We start from the raw sequence: 20,684 nt of genomic DNA, 5'->3' as shown, positions 1-20,684 counted from the left end.
AGACAAACCAGGTTTATTTTGAATCTAAGTACTGCCAACATGTGTAGCTTTGCTAAGCAATCCAGCTAAATCTGAGGGAAGACAGAAACTCGGTTCTTGCTTTAAATCATGGAATAGATTTAATGGATTACAAAAGAAAGGGAGAAAGATTCTACAACCTAAAGAGTTGTACTCTTTTTAAAACCTACAGAGCACATTGAACCTGAAATGGACCTCTTCATCCAAAATATCAAGGGATTAACAATGCTTTAAAGGAAAAAGTCTTTTTTTTCCTGTATCTTCTGTTGAAATGTTTCAAATCATGCTGTGGTAACATGAACAAGAATTCCCCACAAATTTATTTACTGATTTACATTTGCTATTGCCTCATTTGGGTATAAAAACTAAACATTTGATCTAAGACAGCAATTTTCCAATGCCTCTCAAAACTCCTGCTGTATCTCCACAAGAACATACCAAATTCTTCCGAGTTCACTTAGAACATGAAAACAGATGGAAATCTGCCTGTGGATCCAGCACTGGTCAATGATGCAACTGCTTCCAGCTTCTCAGCACCAGCAGGAGGTTTTGATGCCCAAAGCTCTGACAGGAGAAAGGACTGTGGGAACACTCCTCAATCTGCTGTTGGCAGAAGCACTCGAATTAGTTCAAACTTCACTCACCAGCTGCACACCAACAGCCTTTTCCAGATTCAGCTGCACTAAAGAAGTCACTGATCTCACTTCCAGTCACTATTTCCTCCATCTGCCAGTTAAACTGCTCCTCCAAGTCTCCCAATAGATGCTTCAATTTCACAGAATAAGACACGTATATCTCACACAGATAAAAGTTCAGAAAGTGTTCCCAATAACAGCTCGTTAAACAGAGCAGAGGAGGTGTCAGAGGGCAGGAACAAAAAGCCAAGGATACGACACCAGGACGGCCTTTTTCACAGCAGCAGGTATTGCAAGGACTGCATCTATTTATGTCTTGTTTCACTTAACATAAATTAAAACATTTTAAATGGATACCTACAGCAACCTATCACACCTCACTTGGCTGGGAACTGTGGTAGGTTAAGTGCTAACCAATTATACAGAACATTTTCTAGAAAAGTACAAAACCCAGGACTGGAGTTTTGCTAAACCAAATCGAGCAATGAGATCTTCAATCTTTATGCCTTTTAGAGGTTATTTTTTGACTCAGGCATGCATGTATCCAAAACTATGCTTTCAGAAAGAAAGAGCAACTCTGTTATGCTATGTAGTCACAGCTTTAAAGATATTTTGGCATTTGTTCTGACAAGCTTCAGCCTTCAGACCATTCTGTACACAACTGCACAAAGATCTTTCATACATGGCAGTACACTTGCTAACAAACCTGAGGAGGGGACAGAAAAGTTAAGAGTGCTAAATAAGAATTCCATTTTATACAGAAATTCAAGTTACAGATTAAAGAATAATGAAAACTGATGTTGGGAAGGAGAATAAAGAACAAAAAAATCAGCACCAGCTAGAAAAAAGACAGGCGAACAAGGTAGTATATAACTGTCTATGCAGAAACCAATGGCTGCTCAGAGGTAATGCCCCATTTCCTTTCAGAGATCCAAGATAAGGAATAGAAAAGAAACCCTGGAATAATCATCCCACAGTCATCTCAAATCTACACTGCTTCAGCAGTCTGGATCCATACAATAACCAAATATTCTAGGAAACATAATTCCATAGATTGGAGAAAAGCATACATCCAAAAACGACACGTTGACAGGATTCTCATAATACATACATTAAACTGCAGGAGACTAACTTATGCACAAGAGTAGCAGCACAGGCTGTTCTGTAATTAAGGCTGCTGCCCTTCATAAATCTGTTTCAGACATTATTTCCTCTAAAACATCCTTCAACAAGTTGTGAAATCAAAATACGATTATAGGCAGGCCCAAAGTGCCATTTTCCCAACAATATTTAATCATAATCTGTTGCTGACTTATCATCTCCCAGAAAGAAAGCTTAAAGAGAGCTTACCAACACCACTTACCAAAATCTCCTAACATTGTTATACAGCACATTCATCCACCACCTCAAGAAAAAGTCAAGGAAGAGACACCAAGAACCACCCAACTTTAATGGGCTCCCACATATGCTATCTATGAGCCAGAGTTAGCACCACATTGAGGCACTCACATTGATTCCTCCTGCCTAAAGAATACGGTGTGAATGACCTTATTATTCAGGCCTCGCCCTGCCAAACGACTCTTCTTTCCATCACTAAAAGGCTCAATGTGGAATGCAGCGTTTAACAGAACGCCCTGGGTCATTCCTAGGGATGGACACGGGAAAACTGCCACTAAAAGCGCGATTGGGCTCAACACCTTTGAGTCCTGGAGCCCAGTGATGCCAGGATTACAGAATATTCTCCCACTCTTATCGAAAGCTCCTTAGCTATCACACCCATGAATTACAGCACTTGGCTACCACTTAATTCTCTTCCTATCTTTGAAATGAGAATTCGAGCACGCTGTAAAATTTCAGATGCAAATCATTGCAACTAGTCAGGATATCCAACGTGGTTCGTATTTTTATCCAGGTAGTAAAAGTTAGACCATAGAGCTGTCTAGCTCAACGAATCTGAATCATGCTGTCAATATATTTAAAAGATTTTTATAAAATGGACACATTATAGCCAATTCAAATTAAGTTGCCCCATTACCTGACAACTCATTCTCAGGGAACAGGGTGTCAAAAGGCCGATTTTCCCCAAAGTGTCCAAAAAACGCAACTGTATCAGTTACTTTTAAGAGACTGGAATACAGCACCTTGAAACTTTAAGCACATAAAGATATTTAAAAAGATGTGGTGCTACATCTCACAGTCAAATTAACTCTGGGGAGAAGTAGATCCGCGAAAGTGGCCATACAAAGACATGAAGTTGAATGAAGAGAGGCCACTATAGCAAAGTGAATAAACCTTTAGCTGAATAAATTGAATTAACTCAAAAAGCACCTTTTAACTGCATAAACCCCCAACCATGGCATTTGTGTTGTATCCAAAGTTGAGCCTAGAGCACTTGACCTAAACCATTCAGCCAGTTTGAAGCAGTTTCACGGACAGACTTTAAGCAAGCAATACAAAATAAAGACTATGGTGTAAGGCAAATATACTGAAATGGGAGAAAAAATGAAAGCAAAAAACTTAACCTAAGTTAAAAGAAGAAAAAAAGGAAGAGGCGAAATTGTGTTTAAGATGAGAAAGAGCAAAGTAATAGTACCAGTCTCCTCAACTTCTACTTTATTCCTCTTAACAGACACCCAAAATTAAACAGTCACCGCAGCAGATTTAGTGGCTGACTCTTCCTAAATTTTTAATAAATAGTTGCTGGAGTACTGCTAACAAACCTAACCCAGTATACTGAACACCTCTCAAAATTACTGATATTTAGTCAAATCTATTTTTACTCACGAGAAAAGTAGTAGTTGATCTTGATAAAAATTTACAGTTTTCTAAAATAAAGAGTGGCCAAGCAACGCAGTTACAAGTATGACATATTTGATCTTCCAAGATTTAAATGGAGACAAGTCTTAACATTATTTTTGCCATTGGGACTTCGGTAAATTGAGGAGTACAAGCAATAAGTTATTTAATTTCTACAAAATACTCAAACTCTTGACATCACAGTACTTACTGTAAAACAAAGGCTTAATATCAGCTGCATGCCAAGCCAAAAGAAGACTGTCAAAGAAAATGTGTTTCCATTGCCATTTCTATCTCCTGAATAGCAAATTATTTGAATAAAACATTTTGAAAAATAATCAGAACTTTATTTTACCTTCCACTTCAACAGTAAATAAATATTTCCAATCTAACATTCACAAGACATACTACCCTGTAAAATTACTGCTTAATATTCAGCCAAAAAGCATGTCTCAAATACATTCCTCTTTGTGGAAGACAAGACACGAGAAAGCAACCCCATTAAAAACTGTAGGTTAATGCCTCAGTGAAAAAAGGCAGACACTGCAAGAGAAAAAACCCAACACATTTCCTATTCTGCTTTGGGCACACAAGATCTCTTCGGTTTCAGGTCAATGAGAAAGGAGCATCAAAATTTTAAATTAAGACTATTAGCAACACCACTCCAAGATAACGAACACTATGGGAGATTGTACAATGTGGCAATGCACCCTAAGCAACGTGTGCAGCACTCTTTTTGGTTTTCTTTTCATCACGCTCCTAATCCAGCTTTCTAAGGACATCACACAAATCCCAACAACATGTAGGATGCGTGCAAATCTCTTCACGTGAATAATCTGAATAATTCTTAGACCCAATATAAGAACTAGCTATTCCTCACTTCTTTTTCTACCTCATTCCATCTTCCGCATGAAGTGAAAACCTTCTTCGGTGCTGAAAACTCATTTAAAAACCTTTTTAAAAGAGACGGTAAAAACCAGGCTGTGACGTAGCTTGCTCGCGAGTCTACTTACACTGTATACTATAATATGGTAGATATACCCACATGCAAAATTATCCAACATGCGGCAGAAATTTTAAGAAAATGAAAACATAATAGACGAACAGCCCTGTGCCCCACTCCGGCCAGCCCTGGCTATATTAGGGAAGGGAAAGGGCCGGGCTCGCCCCGTCGGACCGCGACCCCCGGCCGGGCTGCACCCCGGCCCCGCCGCCGCGCCCCCCCCCTCAGCGCTGCCCCCGCTCTGCGCACTGCGGGCGCGGCCCCCCCTCCTCCCTCAGCGCACTGCGACCCCCGCCCGCGGCAGCGCCTTCCCCGGCGCCATCCCGGGCTCCTCACCGGGCCGGAGCGCTCCTTCCCGGGCTCGCACCCGGGCTGCTTCCCGGGACACCGCGCCCGGCGGGTGGCGGCTCCTCACACACGAGGGGCGCCGAACCCAGCGCCGAGCGCCGCCCGGGTTCCTCCTGCTACTGCCGCGGCGGGGAGAGAGGCCCCGCCCCCGCAGTGTCGCCACCAATGGCTACGCGGAACGCTGATGATGGACGGCCATGCGGACCAATAAGCGTCGCCACAGCCTCCCCCCGGCCCTGCCGCGGAATGATGCCGCTCGGCTCTTACGCGAAGCCGAGCCCGCCCGGAAGGCGATGGCCAATCGGAGGGCACGGCCGCCTTGACAGACAGCCATGAGCAGCAATAAGAGCGGCGCAGCCGCACCGCAAAGCCCGTCCCCTGCTTCCAGCCCATGGCCGCGGGCAGACGGAGCGATCCCTTGGCTGTAGCAGTGTGGGGTCTCAGCGGCCTCTGCTCCCTGCCCTGGCCGCTTTCCTTTCATTCGCGCCTGAGCCACTCCCGGGCTGGTGTATCCGAGCAGCAGCTCCCTGGTCCCGCTGGGTACCCGTGTTAGCGCTCCTGCAGCCGCACGGCGCCCGCACCCTGGCAGGGCACGCTGGGAGCTGTAGGCGAGGCTTGCCCGCGCAACCTCTAGCCCATCGGGCCCCTCGCCCCGGCTTTCACCGCTCCTCCCAAGCCCGAGAGCCGGCGGCACTCGGCCGGCCCTTAGCGCTATCCTCGCCTCCCTCCGTTTCCAGCCCCGCTTCCCCCTTCCCGCCCCTCCGGCTCCCTCAGCCCGCCCGCTCCACCGGATCAGGGACCGGCACGAGGCACGGCCGGGCGGGAAGATGATTTTTAACTCGTTCCTGGGGAACCAGGCCAGGGGCAGGGAGGACGGGGAAGACGGAAAAAATAACGAAAAAGTGGTCCCTGGGCCGAAAAGCGCTTCCCGTCCGTGACCCTGGCCATGCGTCACTTCCCGGCGGCCTTTTGAGCGCGGAGCCGCGGCCGTGAGGGGGTGCCCGCGCTGGGACGCGCTCGGGGCCGCTCGCCAGGCGGGGCCCAGCTGCCAGGGGACTGCTGTTTGTGTGTCCCCAGCCCGTGTTTGTGACAGGTTTCACTTCTTGCTGTTGCTGCTGCTGGCCCGTCGCATCCTGCGCTCAGGTATCTCTGCGATTGCAGCTGCAGGGACTTGCGTAAGTAAAATAAAAACCTTGCCCCCGGGCAGGTGTTGAGATGTGCGCTTCCCTCTAGCGCGGTACAGCGGCCTGCGGAAAAACTTGTCTACGCTGAAGAAGCGTGTGATGTCCTTTGCTCCGTCTGATTGCTTTCTCTTACCGTATTCTTTAAAATGCTGTGTTTTGATGGGTAGATTTTCAATTCTTTATTATCCCACTGGTGGCTCCTCAGAACAAGAAAGGCAAGGAGCACGAGGAGAGGGTCCAGCTGAGGCCACGAAGGTGATGAGGGGTTTGGAGCATCTCTCTTATGAGGAGAGACTGCGGGAGCTGGGCCTTTAGAAAACTGAGAAGGTATCTCATTAATGCACATTAATATCTCAGAGGGGGGTGCCAAGATGGTGCCAGAAGGTTTTCAGTGGTGCCCATGAGCAGGATGAGAAGCAATGGCCATAGACTAAAATAGAAGTTCCACGTGAGCATGAGGGAGAGCTTTACATAGATGGCAGAGCACTGGAACAGCTGCTTGGGGAGATCGTGGATTTTCCCTCTCTGAAACCATTCCAAAGCCACCTGGATGTGCTCCTGTGTCGCCTGCTCCAGGTGACCCTGTCTTGGAAGGGGGGTTGGATGGGATGATCTCCAGAGGTCCCTTCCAACCCAGAAAATTCTGTGATTCTGTGAAATGGTTGATTAATCCATCAACCAAAGTATTCTTAAAGCCTTGAATTCCCTATTAAGTTTTATTGAACACGCAGTCATGGAGCAGTTATGTACTTCAAGAGGAAATTGATGGAGCAAAACTCTTGGTGGAAAGACTCATTTGTCTTAGGCATGTGCTGCTGAGCTGCATTAAAGAGCTATACTTAGTGGCCTGTAAAAATAAGCGGTGGGTTTATATTATGTAATCAGCTTGTGTTGACAAACAGCTATTGGAAAACTTAAAGTAGTCCTTGAACTTGTCATCAGTCTTGCACCCAACTTTCCAATAAAGAAACAGCCCCAGGGCTGTAATATCCTCAATGAACTGGGTCTCAGTTGCTGTTTCTGGAAGGATAAGGGCCTATAGTGAAATGTAGTCTAGCAGTCACAGTGATTAAAAAAAATTCAGGGTTGGGTTTTTTCAAATTTTATTTTATTTCGTTATTTGCACTGCTCTTATTTCTCAGTAGCTACTTACTTTTTCAGATCTTTTATGATTGACTGAACATGATAGAAGTTGGAGCAGATTGCTTGGAAATACTGCTGATGTTGTCTCTCTCATGTATGAACTGTCTACTTGCTTGAATTTAAAACAGTTTCAGTGCAATTTTTTTATATGGTAGCTCAATTTTCTTGGAATTTTGAGAAACTTTTTCAAAACTTTTCCCAGAAATTATAGTTACTGTACAAATATATTAATAAAAATTATTCTGCTTTAATTCAGTTTTGAAAAGTAGTGGGAAATGGACTGAATCAAATATTTTATAGTTACATTGCTGTAGAGCCCTTTCATAAACACTTCAGCAGAATGGAAAAATGTATATCACTTTTACAAAACACATGATTACTCCTACCAAATAAATGTATTTATCCTGGTGTTCATGGGTTCTGAACTTCATAATTTTTTTCCTGTTTTTTTTTAATGCACTATGAATGAATCATGATGTAAGTTCATTAATCTCCCTCATCTCTGCTGTTAAAAGCTGGGATCATTTACCACTGTCTAGTCCTGAGATACTTAAGCAATTTTAGATTAATAGTTACTTGGTTTAGTAATTCAGCTATTTCATCCCTGATTTCCTGTAAAACACTTGAGTAAATACTTGAGTAAATACTCTAGAGTTTTGAGTTTAACTCATGAAACTTGTGCAGCTGAATGAAGTCTCTGAATGAAAAGCTAGGTCTCCACACAAAGCCTAATAGGTCTATTTTGTCTGAAAAAAAAATGAAGCTTCAGAACCAGTGATGTGGAGATGTGGGAAGGTCAATGTGATCTATATTACAGCACGTTAAGGACACAGAAAAAAACATGAAAAGTTATAGTTAGAGAATACATGCACTAGTCTTTCTCTGTCCTTTTACATCTTCTAAATCTGCAATGGCTAGAACAAAAGAAACAAACTGGTCTTCTGCTACACTGACTAATCCTTTGTTAAAGCAGACTATTTTTGTTTCTTGATGTTACTACAGTGTGTACATAAGCACTCTGTCTCAAAACATACTTGACCACCGTTGCCACCACAATCATTGTATATGTTGTTTTAATAGCCATTGTTCACCACATGTGGAGTTCTTTAATTATTCACCTAGTCTGTAATTATTCACCATTCATTTACACAATCATTCACCTAGAGAAAAAAACTAAACAAAAACCACATATCTGGTAGTTAGTGCTTTCTGTTTTGCTGCTTTCTAAGATCTAAAAAGTCGGTTTTTACCTTGTTAATGACTGATGCAGAAATTTTTTATGGTAGCATTGCTATGTACTGATGACTCATGTGCATTCTCTAATTCAGATTTATGCTTCTGAAACTGCATGGTTCCTATTCAGTGTTTCAGTGAAAGGATCTTGTCACGATCTCATTCAACAGAAAGTTAATTATGTTAACATTTCATTTTCATATTGTCTCTCACAACAAGCTATGTAGCGAGCTGATCACAAGTACATCATTATCTCTGCATTTATACAATGGAAAATTGTCATGGAAAATGAGTCACAAATTTTCTTTAGAGGTGAATCTCAGAACTGTGTGTTGAACAGCTTTGTTGGGCCCACCAGTCCTGCAGCACTGTTGAAGCTTGGCTCTACAGAAATGTTCAGTTTTTGTTTGTTTGCTAGCAGTCTTGAAGTACCTTCACTTAATCAGCTTTAAAGGAAAAAAAAATACCCAGTGGAAAATACTGTGATAGAACTGAAGTGATTATGGTTATTTTCCCAACAGTTAGAATTGAAACATTTGTGTTTGTTCAACTGACAGTGGAAGCAGGTATTCATTTACTGGAGCTTTATTAATTTTTTTCTGGGAAATGCTTGTCTTGGGCACACAGGGGCTTTCCATCTTCTGTTAAGCAAAGCTCTGTGGTGGACATGCATGGAAGAGCCTGGTACTCATCTGGTACTTGTATCTGCTGCCGAATGTTCCAGAGGCCCAACGTACAGGAATATTGTTTCTGTAAAGGTATACCAAAGATTCCACTTAGGAAAATGGGGGACAAAATTTCCATGATCAGTACAATGCTTATGTCCCAACATTTGTGTCTTGATCAATATTTTAAATTTAAATTCATTATTCTTCCCTCATTGCCCTGAATGGTATGTCAGAATGGGTGTGGTTGAACACCCCTTCTTCGTAGAAGTGGTAGTGAAGACTCAAGAAGGAATGCCTGGAAGTTCCAATGTTACCCTGTTCAATTTTTTCACAATGAGAATGTCATGGAACTTACCTGGAGGCTCATCCACAGCATTTTTTTTACGTTCCCCTGAATGCATGATGTCTGCCCTGGTAGACATGCCTGTAATTCATCCTGTAACCAAAAAAAGCACTTACTCATTTTCTGTCTGCCTAAATGTCATTAGTCTGACTGGCAGTGCCACTGACAGATCCACCAAAATCCTCATTTTTCTGGAATTCTACAACAGTTTGGATTTTCAGAACATTCAGGTCCTGGTCCCTGTTCTTTCCCTTTCCTCATTGTTGTCAGCAATACTGACAGCTACTGGTTTGTTTTTTGGTTTATTTTTTTTTTTTTTTTGTCCCTCCAGATGTGGCAAATACCCAATAATTTATATTTGCTGTGCTCTCTAGTCCTCTGTTCTTTTCCTTTGTGAATCTCCCTGATTTTAAGACAGTATTAACTGTGAGAGACTCAAAGCAGGGGCTCAGTGATCCCATACCACATCAGAATAGTGTACACCAGATTTTGTAGCCAAAGCTTCATAAGGAGAATTCCTTAGGAACACAGAGGTGCAGTTCTTTCACTGTGGCCTGTGCTTTCACCAGAATCCACCTGCCAGTTCTGCCTCCTCACCTGGGCTCCATGACAGTGGAAGGAAGCTGTTGCAAGTTGCTGATCATGCTTTATCATGCTGCTTGCTTTAGCCATTGCCATTGTTCCCAGGTGTACCTTACCTTGTAAGCAGTGAGTGTCAAAAAGCAGGTGGCCTGGTCCTGCAGGTCCTTGCTGTGAGTGGCCAGCACAGAGCTCAGCACATCCTTCTTGTATATATGATAGTTCACCCATCAATCACATCTGGCTTCTTCCAAATTGCTTCCAAAATAAGTCACTATCAAAAAACCTGAGTGCTCCAAGTTCAGAATTTTGCTGTCAAACCTGGTGGTACTTCTAAGAATCCAGGCTGCCTATTTTGGCTGGCATTCTTTGTTCCTGTGGTAATCCTGCTCCTGACACAGGCTTTGAATCCAAAATGAGATAATGTTTTGATGCAAAGGTTTGTTTCTTTCTTTGTGGTCAGTTAGTGCACTGCTACTGAGATTTATAAGCTTTTGTTTGCTTGTTTGAAGTCTATTGAAGTTAAAAGACAGCAAAAGTGAGTATTTTTGCTCTGACACTGTCCCTTGAACAAAAATAAATGAAGAATTCACATTTTTAGTCTTAAGCACACTATGAAAACTTCTTTTTATTAGTTCTGTGGTTTAAGACTGTTTCTTTCTGAGGGAAATAATGTTCTTCACTGTTTTTTATTTTTTCTTCCTTTTTTTTTTTTTTCACTTCCCCCAAAGTGGGCATATTTTACCCTTTTTTCTGATTTAATTTTTAGGATTAAAAATTTAAAGTAATATTAGAAGTTCATCATCAGTAACCATCATCAGAAGATTAAATAACCTATTTTTTTCCTGGAACTCTTCTGAAAAATACGTACTTGAAAGAGTTATATTTCAGTGTCCATGAGTAAGCTCGATTTGAATGGCAAATAACTTCCATTCATGAGTAGGGTATATGCAAAAATAATAATTTCTTAGTGTAAAGGAAGAGACATGCTGCCCTGTTAATCCTGGAATAGTTAGAAAATTTTATGAATACTGAGGTGAGGGACTTTTCCTCCAGTATCTCCACAATTTTATGCTTTCCAGAGAAAATTCTCAAAACTCAAGGAAGGTTGTGTAGGTATTGATTATTTCGTGATGAAGTGGTGAGCATTTTTCCATCAAGCTTTATTCTCTATTCTGCCATGTAGGTAAGATATCTTCTTTCTATTTTGTTTCCCTCTGGTTCAGCATGGCCAGTGCTCTCCAGGAAATGCCTTCCCTCGAAGGTTCTCATTTAGAGGACGTTGATGCTAAGCTGTCCTTCCTACCTGAAAGACTGAGAAAGAAGCTGCTTCCTTTTCAGGAAAAGGGCATCATATTTGCACTTCAGAGAAGTGGCAGGTAAAATTACTGTTTTCAACCTACTGTATCACATGCTAAAACTAATTGCTTTAGGCAAACATTATTTTTTTTACAAAGATTATTCAATACCAGCACTCTTAGGTGAGTTATGTTACAGAAATCCTCCTAAGGTAATGTGGTTTAAAATTAATTGTGGGGTTTTTTTCCACAGAGGATGAAGAAATGTTTAATAATCCATTATGCAAAAGAGACTCATAGTATCAAAGTTCTTATGTGAAAGGTGGTAGATATCAGTAGAACCATCATTTTTGTTATGTTAATAGAGAATTCCTAAAACAAGTTAATTCACATTTGATTCTTTAGTTCTTAATGGCGTGGTAGAGCTGTTAAGGGAATGACTAACAGATCCTGATGCATCTGTGTAGTTTTCTATTTTAAATTTAGTACAATTCTGGAGTGTAATCAGGGTGTTCTGGAGCTCACTGAGCTGCAGCAGCAGAGCAGGAGAAGCCTTGCAGAGTGCTCAGTTAGCCAGTGCAGCAGCTGATGGAGTAGGGATTCAACAATTAAGTACCTGGTAAATCAAAAAACACAGTTTATGCAGCAAAGGCTGGAAATATTTTGCTGAGTAAGAGCCTGTTACTGAGTTACAGGGTCAAAAAGGAGAGGGGGAAATGCTATTTCCACATTTATAAATGTTAGGAAATGGAGGCAATTGCAGCCTAAAGCTGTGAAACTTCTGTATGCTGCTGTTTTGGAAAGGAATGATGTTGGGGAGGTCTGGCACAAATGGAATTACTGTAGCCTGTGTGAGAAAGATGGATGAAATTAGTTCCTGATTATTTCAGCATCTTGCTGAGAAGAAGAGGCTTAGGGCCTAAGGGGGTTGCTTGCTAATGTTTGTGATCATTTTCAGGGGAAAAGAAATGTGCATCTTTTCTTCTAAAGGTGAAAAATTGGAAAGGAAATATTTTTCAGCAGTTCATGGTATTATATGGAACTTCTAATCAATTAAAATCTCTGAATTTTTTCACTTTCATTCTATTGCTGTGCTCAAAACCCTTTAGCACTGCTGTCTCAGGGAATGAACAAGCCATCTGTTTTATGCTGCTGGTTTCAGAGGCAGAACAGAAAGAGGAGTCCAGCCCTTCACATGAAAGCCTGAGATTTGATATGCTTTATGCTGAATTGGAATTAACTTCTCTGTGACCACCAGCCATGTAGGCACTTTCTTGCTGCACAGACTGAGAATGGGTGGATATAACTTTAACAGATAGCTAAGACTTTGGTAGAATTGACAGCAAAGCCTGTCTTTGAGTTGTATTAAATAAATCCAAAGCGGTAGAATATGCAATTGAGGTGTGTATTTGTATATACAAATAGTGAAATAACAGAAGCCATTAAAATTAAAGAAACTACACATTTAATTACTGTAGCTAATGGATGTATTTGAAAGTGGCAGGAATCTTTTGCAGGCTTTTGTGTAGTATAGAGGTTCCTTGGGAAGTAGTTTAAGTGTAGGACTGGTAAATTTTTATCAGATGTTTCTTTCTTCTTTTTTTTGAAGTAGTAAAAATTGCCTGCAGTAAGTATTCAGAAAGGTTTGGAATACCTAGTCTAATGAGGGTCAAGGAGGGAATTCTATTTTTTTCATTAGGGTTATGGGTTTATGTTGGGTTTTCTCTTTAAGTCTTTAACTAACAAGGGTTTTGCATAACCCAGCACTGATGGTTTTCATGTGGCATGCATATGAAAAAATATTCATCATGATTGCAAGAAATCTCACTGCTTGGCACAGCAAATTCTGTAAGCTGGGTCACATTGAGGAATTGTGTGCACACTCTCAGCCAGCTTCTATCTAAAGTAAAGTGTGTTAAGTCAAACTTTCCCAAGGAGTATTTTTTAAATCTGTCCCTTCTTCATGCAAATCTATTTCTCTTCCTGTCCCAAACAGAGAACAGGAGCCTCTGGTGCTTGTAGCTGAGTTTTTTTATTAGTTTGTTAGCCATTGCCTCACACAACACTTTCACTTATGTATGCTCCATGATGATTTAAACCTTCTTTCAGTATTCCCAGTGGTATATTTTCTGTAGAAGTGTCTTTTCTAGTTTTAAAAAATACATAAGCATAGGATTTGAAGTGAGCCATATGTGCATCTCTGCTTATCTTTCTTCTCCCCTCAGGCTATGCACCCCCTTCACAAGCATCACTTCATCTCTGCTTTGCAGTAGTGGTAGGAAACTGGTGTAGAAATAAGTGTTGGCTGAAGAGATTCAATTAATATCATCTTAGATTAGACAAGCACCCAGCATAAAAAGGGACTTATTATTGGAACAAACTCTTATTTTTTGCATGGAAGGGGCTGGGAGTGAGCTATTAATTCACTTGTTTGTTCCCAAAACATAAAATAAATATACTGTTGTGGTTTGTATTTTTGATTCATTGGTAAATGAATCAAAGGCTTTTCCAGTAGCCTCCAAAGTACTCCAAAGGCATTACCTCATCTAACAGAGACTGCCTAATACTTTTCTAGGAAATGACAATACTAGAGCCAACAAGACAGTGTGTGCTTCAACATAACCCAACACACCTTTTATCTCACAAACATGCCTTAAAGGTAAATAACTGAATGGCTGCTCATTCCTTACTAGAGATTATTCTTCGGAGATGCACTTTGGAATGACTGCCTGGGGATGGATACAATTTATAGTCTTTGTTTGTAGCCTCAAACATTAGTGTGCAGAAAAGCTAGGTTCACACAATTTACATCCATGAAGACTATTTTATTTTTGTGAAGTTTTTTTGCCGTGAAGGTGTAAGTTGCTTTTTTTAAAAACAGCATTAATATTTATTTGTTGGTTTGTGTGTGTGCTTTAAACTGTCTCTTAAATAAAAACCAACCAACTTGTCCCTCCCAGGAACATGACTTGTTTGCAATAGTCTTAGGAAATACTGAGGATTGTTGGGATCAGATGTGTGTATCCTGTTGGGAGATGGAAGTGAATAATTCTCTGCTGCTTTTTAGTCATGTTTTGGGCAGATGTGGACAAATCTCCATTTCCTAAGAACTCAGGGTAGAACTGAGGGTATTAGTGAAGAGGTGGCAGTGTTAAAGGACAATGCTCTGGAAAAAGTGGTGGAAGCTTGGGTAAAATAGCCAAGACGCAGAGATACATGGGCAAGTGACTCAACAGTGTTGGCAAGGATTGTATTCACTCTCATTTGAACTCACGTCTCTCTGAATATTACTGATTTTTACTGCTGCTCTTCACTAATGTTATACTTGGAAAGTCACAGTTCTTTTTGCCATTTCTTTTTTTATTCTTGATTTATATCCTTTCTTTACAAAAGCATGTGATGTCTGTCTAGTAATACATACAATTTGTTCACCTGAATACACTATAAAAAAAGGCATGCTATCATTTGAAATTTAGCTCTCATGCTGCTGGATATCACTAAATGCTTTATCAAGTTTTGTAATAAAAACTGTCAGCATGTGATTTGTAAGCATCACTATTCAGCATTGCTTGTCTTGTAGGTGGTGTCTGTAAAAGATGCCTTCAGACACACAGATTTATTTCTAGGTGTGTTGGCAGAACAATTTGTTTAAGCTGGATGCAAAAGAGGACTTGGAGGTATTTACCACCCCTTAATCAAGCTTTTCCATTATAATTGTATGCTCAAACTGTTTTACTGAGATTGTTATTTCCTCTATAAGCTTGAGAGGTAATAATTAACTTATATATTCAGGAGCATGTGATTTTTAATTTCCTATCGTTTCTGGCCTAATGCTGTTAGACACAGTAAAAGAAGTAAATGACCATGGATGGCAATATCAGGATATGCAGAGTTCACATCTGCCATTAAGAATTATCACTTTTAATGCAAGGGCAATTGTTTTGTTAGCCAGTCCCTATCTAGAGTAAGAAAAAGTTTTAAAGTGTTTAATATTTTTTTTTATAATGGGCTACAGAGAACCATTATGGCAGTGAAATCATTGGAGAATAGAGTGTGAATGTCCTCTGTTGCAGTATTGAGTCAGTTGCCTGCACTTCAAAATAATGCTTTTTACCATTGACTGTGTCTCTGATCTCTAGCAAGTTACACTGGAGGAATACACAGTTAATTATTTGTAAATTAAAACCGACTTCAAAAATTATCAGTCTTTGTAGAAATTAATTCTCCCTCTCCCATCCTATAAGTAGACCAGAATACCAAAGGTTCAAATCATAATTTCCTCAATGTTTATGAACATAGCTGGAAGATTCTTCACTAGAAAGGCACAGCATATACAGTCTGCTGAGGGTTTAGCAGTTGGACCACAGAAATGGCAGCTCTTGGGCAGGAAGCAAATGGAAATGTTTGGAATTCCCAGGCACAGCCCTTTGTAGGGCAAGGAATTTCTGATAGAAGTCCTATTTAAATTCTTATGCAAATTTCTGTACAAATTTCTTTAACTTTCTAGCATGTATTATCCATTGAGTGGTATGAAAGGTATAATTTCCATTTGAGTTGGGTGTCTAAGTTATAGTTTTAGATTTTGGAAGCTAATGGAATAAGAGAAAATATGTTCAGTCCATGCACTCCCATGCACATTTTAGTTTGTGCTACAGCAGTAGGTCCTTTTGTCTTACACTTTCCTATAAGTGTTTTTCACTCTCACTCTTATTTTTGTCATCGTTACTGAGTTTGCTTCTGGGTTTTATGTTGTCTGTTAATCTTTCTTTCTCCTTCTGTGTGATGCAGTTGTTGCTTTCTGTCTTGTATTGCCTTTTCAAGTTACCAGAGCTTTTGTTTTACTTTGCTTTTATCTTTACTGTTTTTGATCCATGATTACTGATTGATTTGCTCTTTCAGTGTATTTCTGTTCTTCAGTTTCTTATCTTTGATAGTAGCTATGACTAAGAGAATAGATTTGTTTTTCAATTCAATTTTGAAGCACTAAGCCTAGTTGCATGTCTCTATATCTCTTACTGTCTATGTCTAATTTTTCTGTCCTTTGTTTGAAAGGTCATAGGTTTCTGCAAGTCGATGTTGTGATTAAATGCAAGACCAACTGCTTTTTACCATTGTCAATTTTTTTTTCAGAATCAGCTGCGTGGTTTAAAGGAACACTTACAAAAATATTTTCCAGGCTACTGTTGAATTTCTCCCAGTCACACTGACTTCAATAAAAGCCAAATTACTTAAATTTTCATTTTAGAAAAAGAAATTACCTTCACCTTGTTTTCTTTTTTAACATGTTTATGCCTATTTCTTTAAACATTTAATTTTTATTTTAATTTGTGCATGGTAGCCTGCAGCATCAAGTGCCATCAACAAGTGTCTCCATTATTTGTAGAACTTGAGATCAGATTGGAACAAAAAAAATTATAACTTCTTTTTTGTTTCTGTTTCTAATCTCAGTAGTTTGTAGTTAGATAACCTGAAAGAGCTGTTTGAAAGAAGGCATAAGTCTCTTGATAGATTAAGAAAGAAATCATATTTTATTCCAATATATTCAGCAACTCAGATGTATGAAATTACTACAATTTTGTGATAAATGTGGGTCTTAAACCTGCATTATAACAGGTGAGCAGTTATCTCCAGTCTTAGAGAACAAAGCACAGAAATAATCTCTGGGGAACAAAAATGGGATGGCTATTTAGTGAATATGAAGAGGATCAGATAGTTAATACTAAGCTCTGAGGGTTGAAGAAAGATTTCATTTTTTTAAAGGCATTGGTTTGTAATGATTCAGAGTACATCTCACATTTGAGAAGTGCCAAGGAAGAGAGGGATGAATATATGAAGATGCTAGCTCACAGAATGAGGTTCAGATGCAGGAAGTATGAATGAGAGACTGAGCCAAATTCTGCAGAGCTTTTGTAGCCAGGGAAGCTTGTTTGGAAGTGGTGCTGGAAGAACTGGGAAGCAATTCAAATAGAACAAAAAATGCATTGTCAGTAAGTGAATCTAGGATATAATCCAGGAGAGCAACTATATGGGGTGAAAAAGAATAAAGGAAGACTTAAGAACAGAAAAAAACCAGTGGTAGAAATATGAGAATTTACCTGGGTTTAAATGTGGACTTGTAGCTGCAGGAATAGAGAAGAAAATGCAGATTTTAGAAATGCAGGGCACAATTTGTTAGAATGAAAAAGGAGAACCAGGAGAGATAAAGACTACAAGTGTAGGTAGTATGTTGTCAACAGTGATAGAGGGAGGGGAAAGGGGAAAATAATAGGTGTTAGCTGTGTGCAGGCAAGGTTTGCAGTGTGGGAATCCATGATGAGAAGCTGGTGTTTAACCACAGCACCCAGGAGAGGACAAATGGAAGGGAGCAGTTCTGAGACAAGTCACTTTAATGAGAGTGAATAGAAGTTAGGTCTTAAATGAGTATGAGTCACATTCTTACTGAATTAATGCAAGTTGGAAGGAGAGGAAGAACACAGGCACAAGGGGGAAAACTGTCCCAGATCACCAGGGAATGCAGAATTTATTGGGAAAGTAGTGGTAAATGTCTACATTTCATTGAAAGCCACTGCATACTAAGGAAGGCTTCTGCTGCTGCTCACAGGTATTTCAGTCATTCCAGTTAACAGCAAGGTTAACATTTGCAGCTTCCATTATCAGTAGCTGAAATTAGTTGAAGTTATTCTGTTTTCTTACATTGAGTCAGCTGCTGAACCCATTTGTCTCTGAAGCCAGTGACTGAATAGATGAGGAGTTTTCACTATCACTGTTGGGTGTCTTATTGACTGGAGGTTTTTCTCACCTAAACAGTTCCATTAATATATTCTAAAAACCTATTGACGTGTCTGAGCTTAACCTTCAACTTGACCACTTTGTTATGTGTTATTCCACACATCTCTGCCAAAGCTAAAATACCAGAACATGCGGTCTGAGAGTTTTCAAATACTAATAAAACATTTTAGATGGGTTTTTGAATCACATGTAGAGGAGTGTTGGAGAAAAGCATAAGACAGCACAACCTTTCTCCGGTACACTCCTTTTCAGAATCATTAACAATGCAGATGTGACAATTTATGTTATGTTAAATCAGAGGTTGGGGTTTTATTACTTAGGGGTTTTTTGAGCACCTAGTGTAGTTCAGGAGCAAGGGTAAGATTTCTCTTACATCTTCTGGAGCACTATTTTTGATGCAACACCCTTGATTATTTTTGCAAGGGAGTCAGCTCTCTTTGTTCTAGTTTTAGGACTGCGTGCTGTGATTACTGACACACAAATGTAATGGTTGCTTGCGCAGTTTTATATAAAAATGTTCTAAGTTCAGATTCCTTAAATAACCTTTGGTTAAGATGTTAGTGCTGAAGTGTTGGCTTGTGAGTAGGAGGTAAATTATATGTTGTAGTGTTATATAAAACTGACTCACATGAGTAGGTGAGAATCCCAAGAATATCAGGACACCCACACCAGTGAAAGAAAGACTCGAGCTTCCTCTGTACAACATGTTCCAAAGCCTGCATTAACAAAAAACAGCTTTAATTTGCTTGAGTAGTAACAAAATTTTTCAGTGTTTTAAAAAATGAAGTGCTACTGCTTTGACTGTTTGCCTTCGAAAATGCATTTAAAAGGGAAGGAGTTTATTCTGGAAAAGCTACCTGCAGTTCTTAGTGGTTTTTCCTGGATAAATAGCTGCTGAAAATCAATCAAGAAGTTAAATTATCCCTACAAGCAAGCAACAGATGTATTGGATTGCTGTACCCCTTTAGTTTTTAGTCTACCATGTAAGGAAGCACAACTCTCTGGAGAGGATATTATTGCAAATATTTCTATAGTTATAAGAGACCTCTAACACCAGCTGTTTGACTTGGTAGGATCTTGGTTGTACAGACATTAATTCCAGTGTGTTGTTAATTGATATTCCTCAAGAGCAAAGTTCAAAATGAGATTCTTTCTCTTTACAGAAATACCTTACTGCAGTAGCCATAATTAATAAAAGAAACTTTAGCTGTATTGTTTGCATGGTTAATGGCACTGACATTTCAGAAGGGGTTATCTGAATGTAACCCAGACGCACAGAAATAGAAATGATTTTCATTTGAATGTTTGTTCTTCCCTGAAATTCATTTTATAAAACTGTGTGAGCATTAACCTTCTGATGCAGGCTATTTTTGTGTGGCTCTATGACATATGCCACATGAGCTTAGCCTCAGTTTCCTTCTGTTTCTCCAATGAACTCATCTGCATAAAATTTTAAAGATCTGCTTGTCCTTCTGCTTTGCAAAGCTGATTCCAATCTTTTTGACATCAACGCAACCAGGAACTCTTTCTGTGTTTTTTGAGGTTTGAAAAATAATTCTTTCTGTGCTTTTAGAGGCACAGCTTTCCTGATAGGGCTTTCAGGGGGCTTTATCTTTAGTTTTTGGTTTATTTCTTAGTTCCTTCTTTTTTTTTTTTTTTTTTTTTATTTTTTTTTTTATTTTTTTTTTTTTTTTTATTATTTCAAGTGTCTCTTCAAGGTTTGCTGTCTTAGAAATGTATTAAATGCACCTTTGCCTGGTGCTTGATACCTTTACCAGGTATCAAGTACCAAGCCTATTCTGATAGTGGTGAAAGTCTGGTTCTGGGGTTCTGACTCATCCAGCATTGGGCGGTCCCTTCAGCTATGGGATTCTCTACATTCAGAAGAAAGCTGGGGTTTGTGTATGGCCTCAGATGTTTGCATTTGTTCTTTTCAGCGAACAGCAGTAAGGTTTTGGACCTCTGTGCACCTGAGGTGCACCAGCACATAGAGGAGCCTTGCAGACCTTGCACTCTGCAGATGTGTTCACTCACCAGAGTATTTCCTCACATAAAGCTCTTTGTGTTTGCTTGTTTAAAGGAAAATGTAGTTTTATTTTCAAGCTAATACACCTCAAAATGCTGGGGCTGTTACAGTCTAGTGGAGGCTCAAACTATGGTTCCCTTTATTTGTGAAAGATCCTACTGTGTCCAAAGGCCATTGCTAACCCTACACTGCAAAAGGGTTATGAATAGTAGCAAGGTTATAGCAGCATGTGCAGAGCATCTCAATGAGATTCTACTGCTTTCTGCTAGGAAAAAAATAGCAGATTTCCTTGATGAATGGACAGAGATTCAAATATAAGCCACAGGATTCACTCCGAAGAAGGGGAACATTTAAAGATTAAATTTGAAAGAATCTGAAAGAATTTGCCATTGACTGGTGCTTTTTGCATGGTTGGACTTTGCTGCTGAGAGTAAGTGCAACTGAGACATCTCAAATGATTTTTTTCCATGCTTTTCTGAAACTTTTGACCATGTGGGCTGAGCTTATAACAGGATATGAATCTGCGTATCATAGCACTGATTTATATTCTTGGATAGAGCTATTATTAAGGTGTCATATGAACAGATGGGATATGAATGATGAAGCTCAGATTGGGTAACT

The 20,684-nt window shown here is 39.9% G+C and overlaps 2 protein-coding genes across 11 annotated transcripts in view; one reads left to right on the top strand and one right to left on the bottom strand.

Annotated features, from left to right (window-relative positions):
* R3HDM1 (R3H domain containing 1) overlaps positions 1-4,934 on the bottom strand; it is a 77,057-nt gene extending 72,123 nt beyond the window's left edge. For 6 of the 9 annotated variants that reach the window (XM_056495995.1, XM_056496000.1, XM_056495996.1 and 3 more), the window contains exon 1: positions 4,789-4,933. The gene's annotated coding sequence lies outside the window, so the exon portion shown is untranslated. Of the gene's footprint in view, positions 1-4,788 lie in introns of all 9 variants that reach the window. The other 3 variants (XM_056495991.1, XM_056495992.1, XM_056495993.1) reach the window with 1 other exon arrangement.
* Positions 4,935-5,665: 731 nt separating this feature from the next.
* ZRANB3 (zinc finger RANBP2-type containing 3) overlaps positions 5,666-20,684 on the top strand; it is a 41,085-nt gene continuing 26,066 nt past the window's right edge. Inside the window, exons 1-2 of one of the 2 annotated variants that reach the window (XM_056496002.1) lie at positions 5,666-5,975; positions 11,177-11,329. In XM_056496002.1, coding sequence (XP_056351977.1) covers positions 11,178-11,329 — 152 coding nt within the window. In that variant the 5' untranslated portion in view covers positions 5,666-5,975; position 11,177. The remainder of the gene's footprint in view (positions 5,976-11,176; positions 11,330-20,684) is intronic. The other variant, XM_056496001.1, reaches the window with a different exon arrangement.

The sequence above is a fragment of the Oenanthe melanoleuca genome, chromosome 7, assembly GCF_029582105.1.
Source record: "Oenanthe melanoleuca isolate GR-GAL-2019-014 chromosome 7, OMel1.0, whole genome shotgun sequence".
NCBI classification, from domain to species: Eukaryota; Metazoa; Chordata; class Aves; order Passeriformes; family Muscicapidae; genus Oenanthe; species Oenanthe melanoleuca.
Note: the sequence above shows the minus strand (reverse complement) of the source record. Positions and strands in the feature narration are given on the sequence as shown.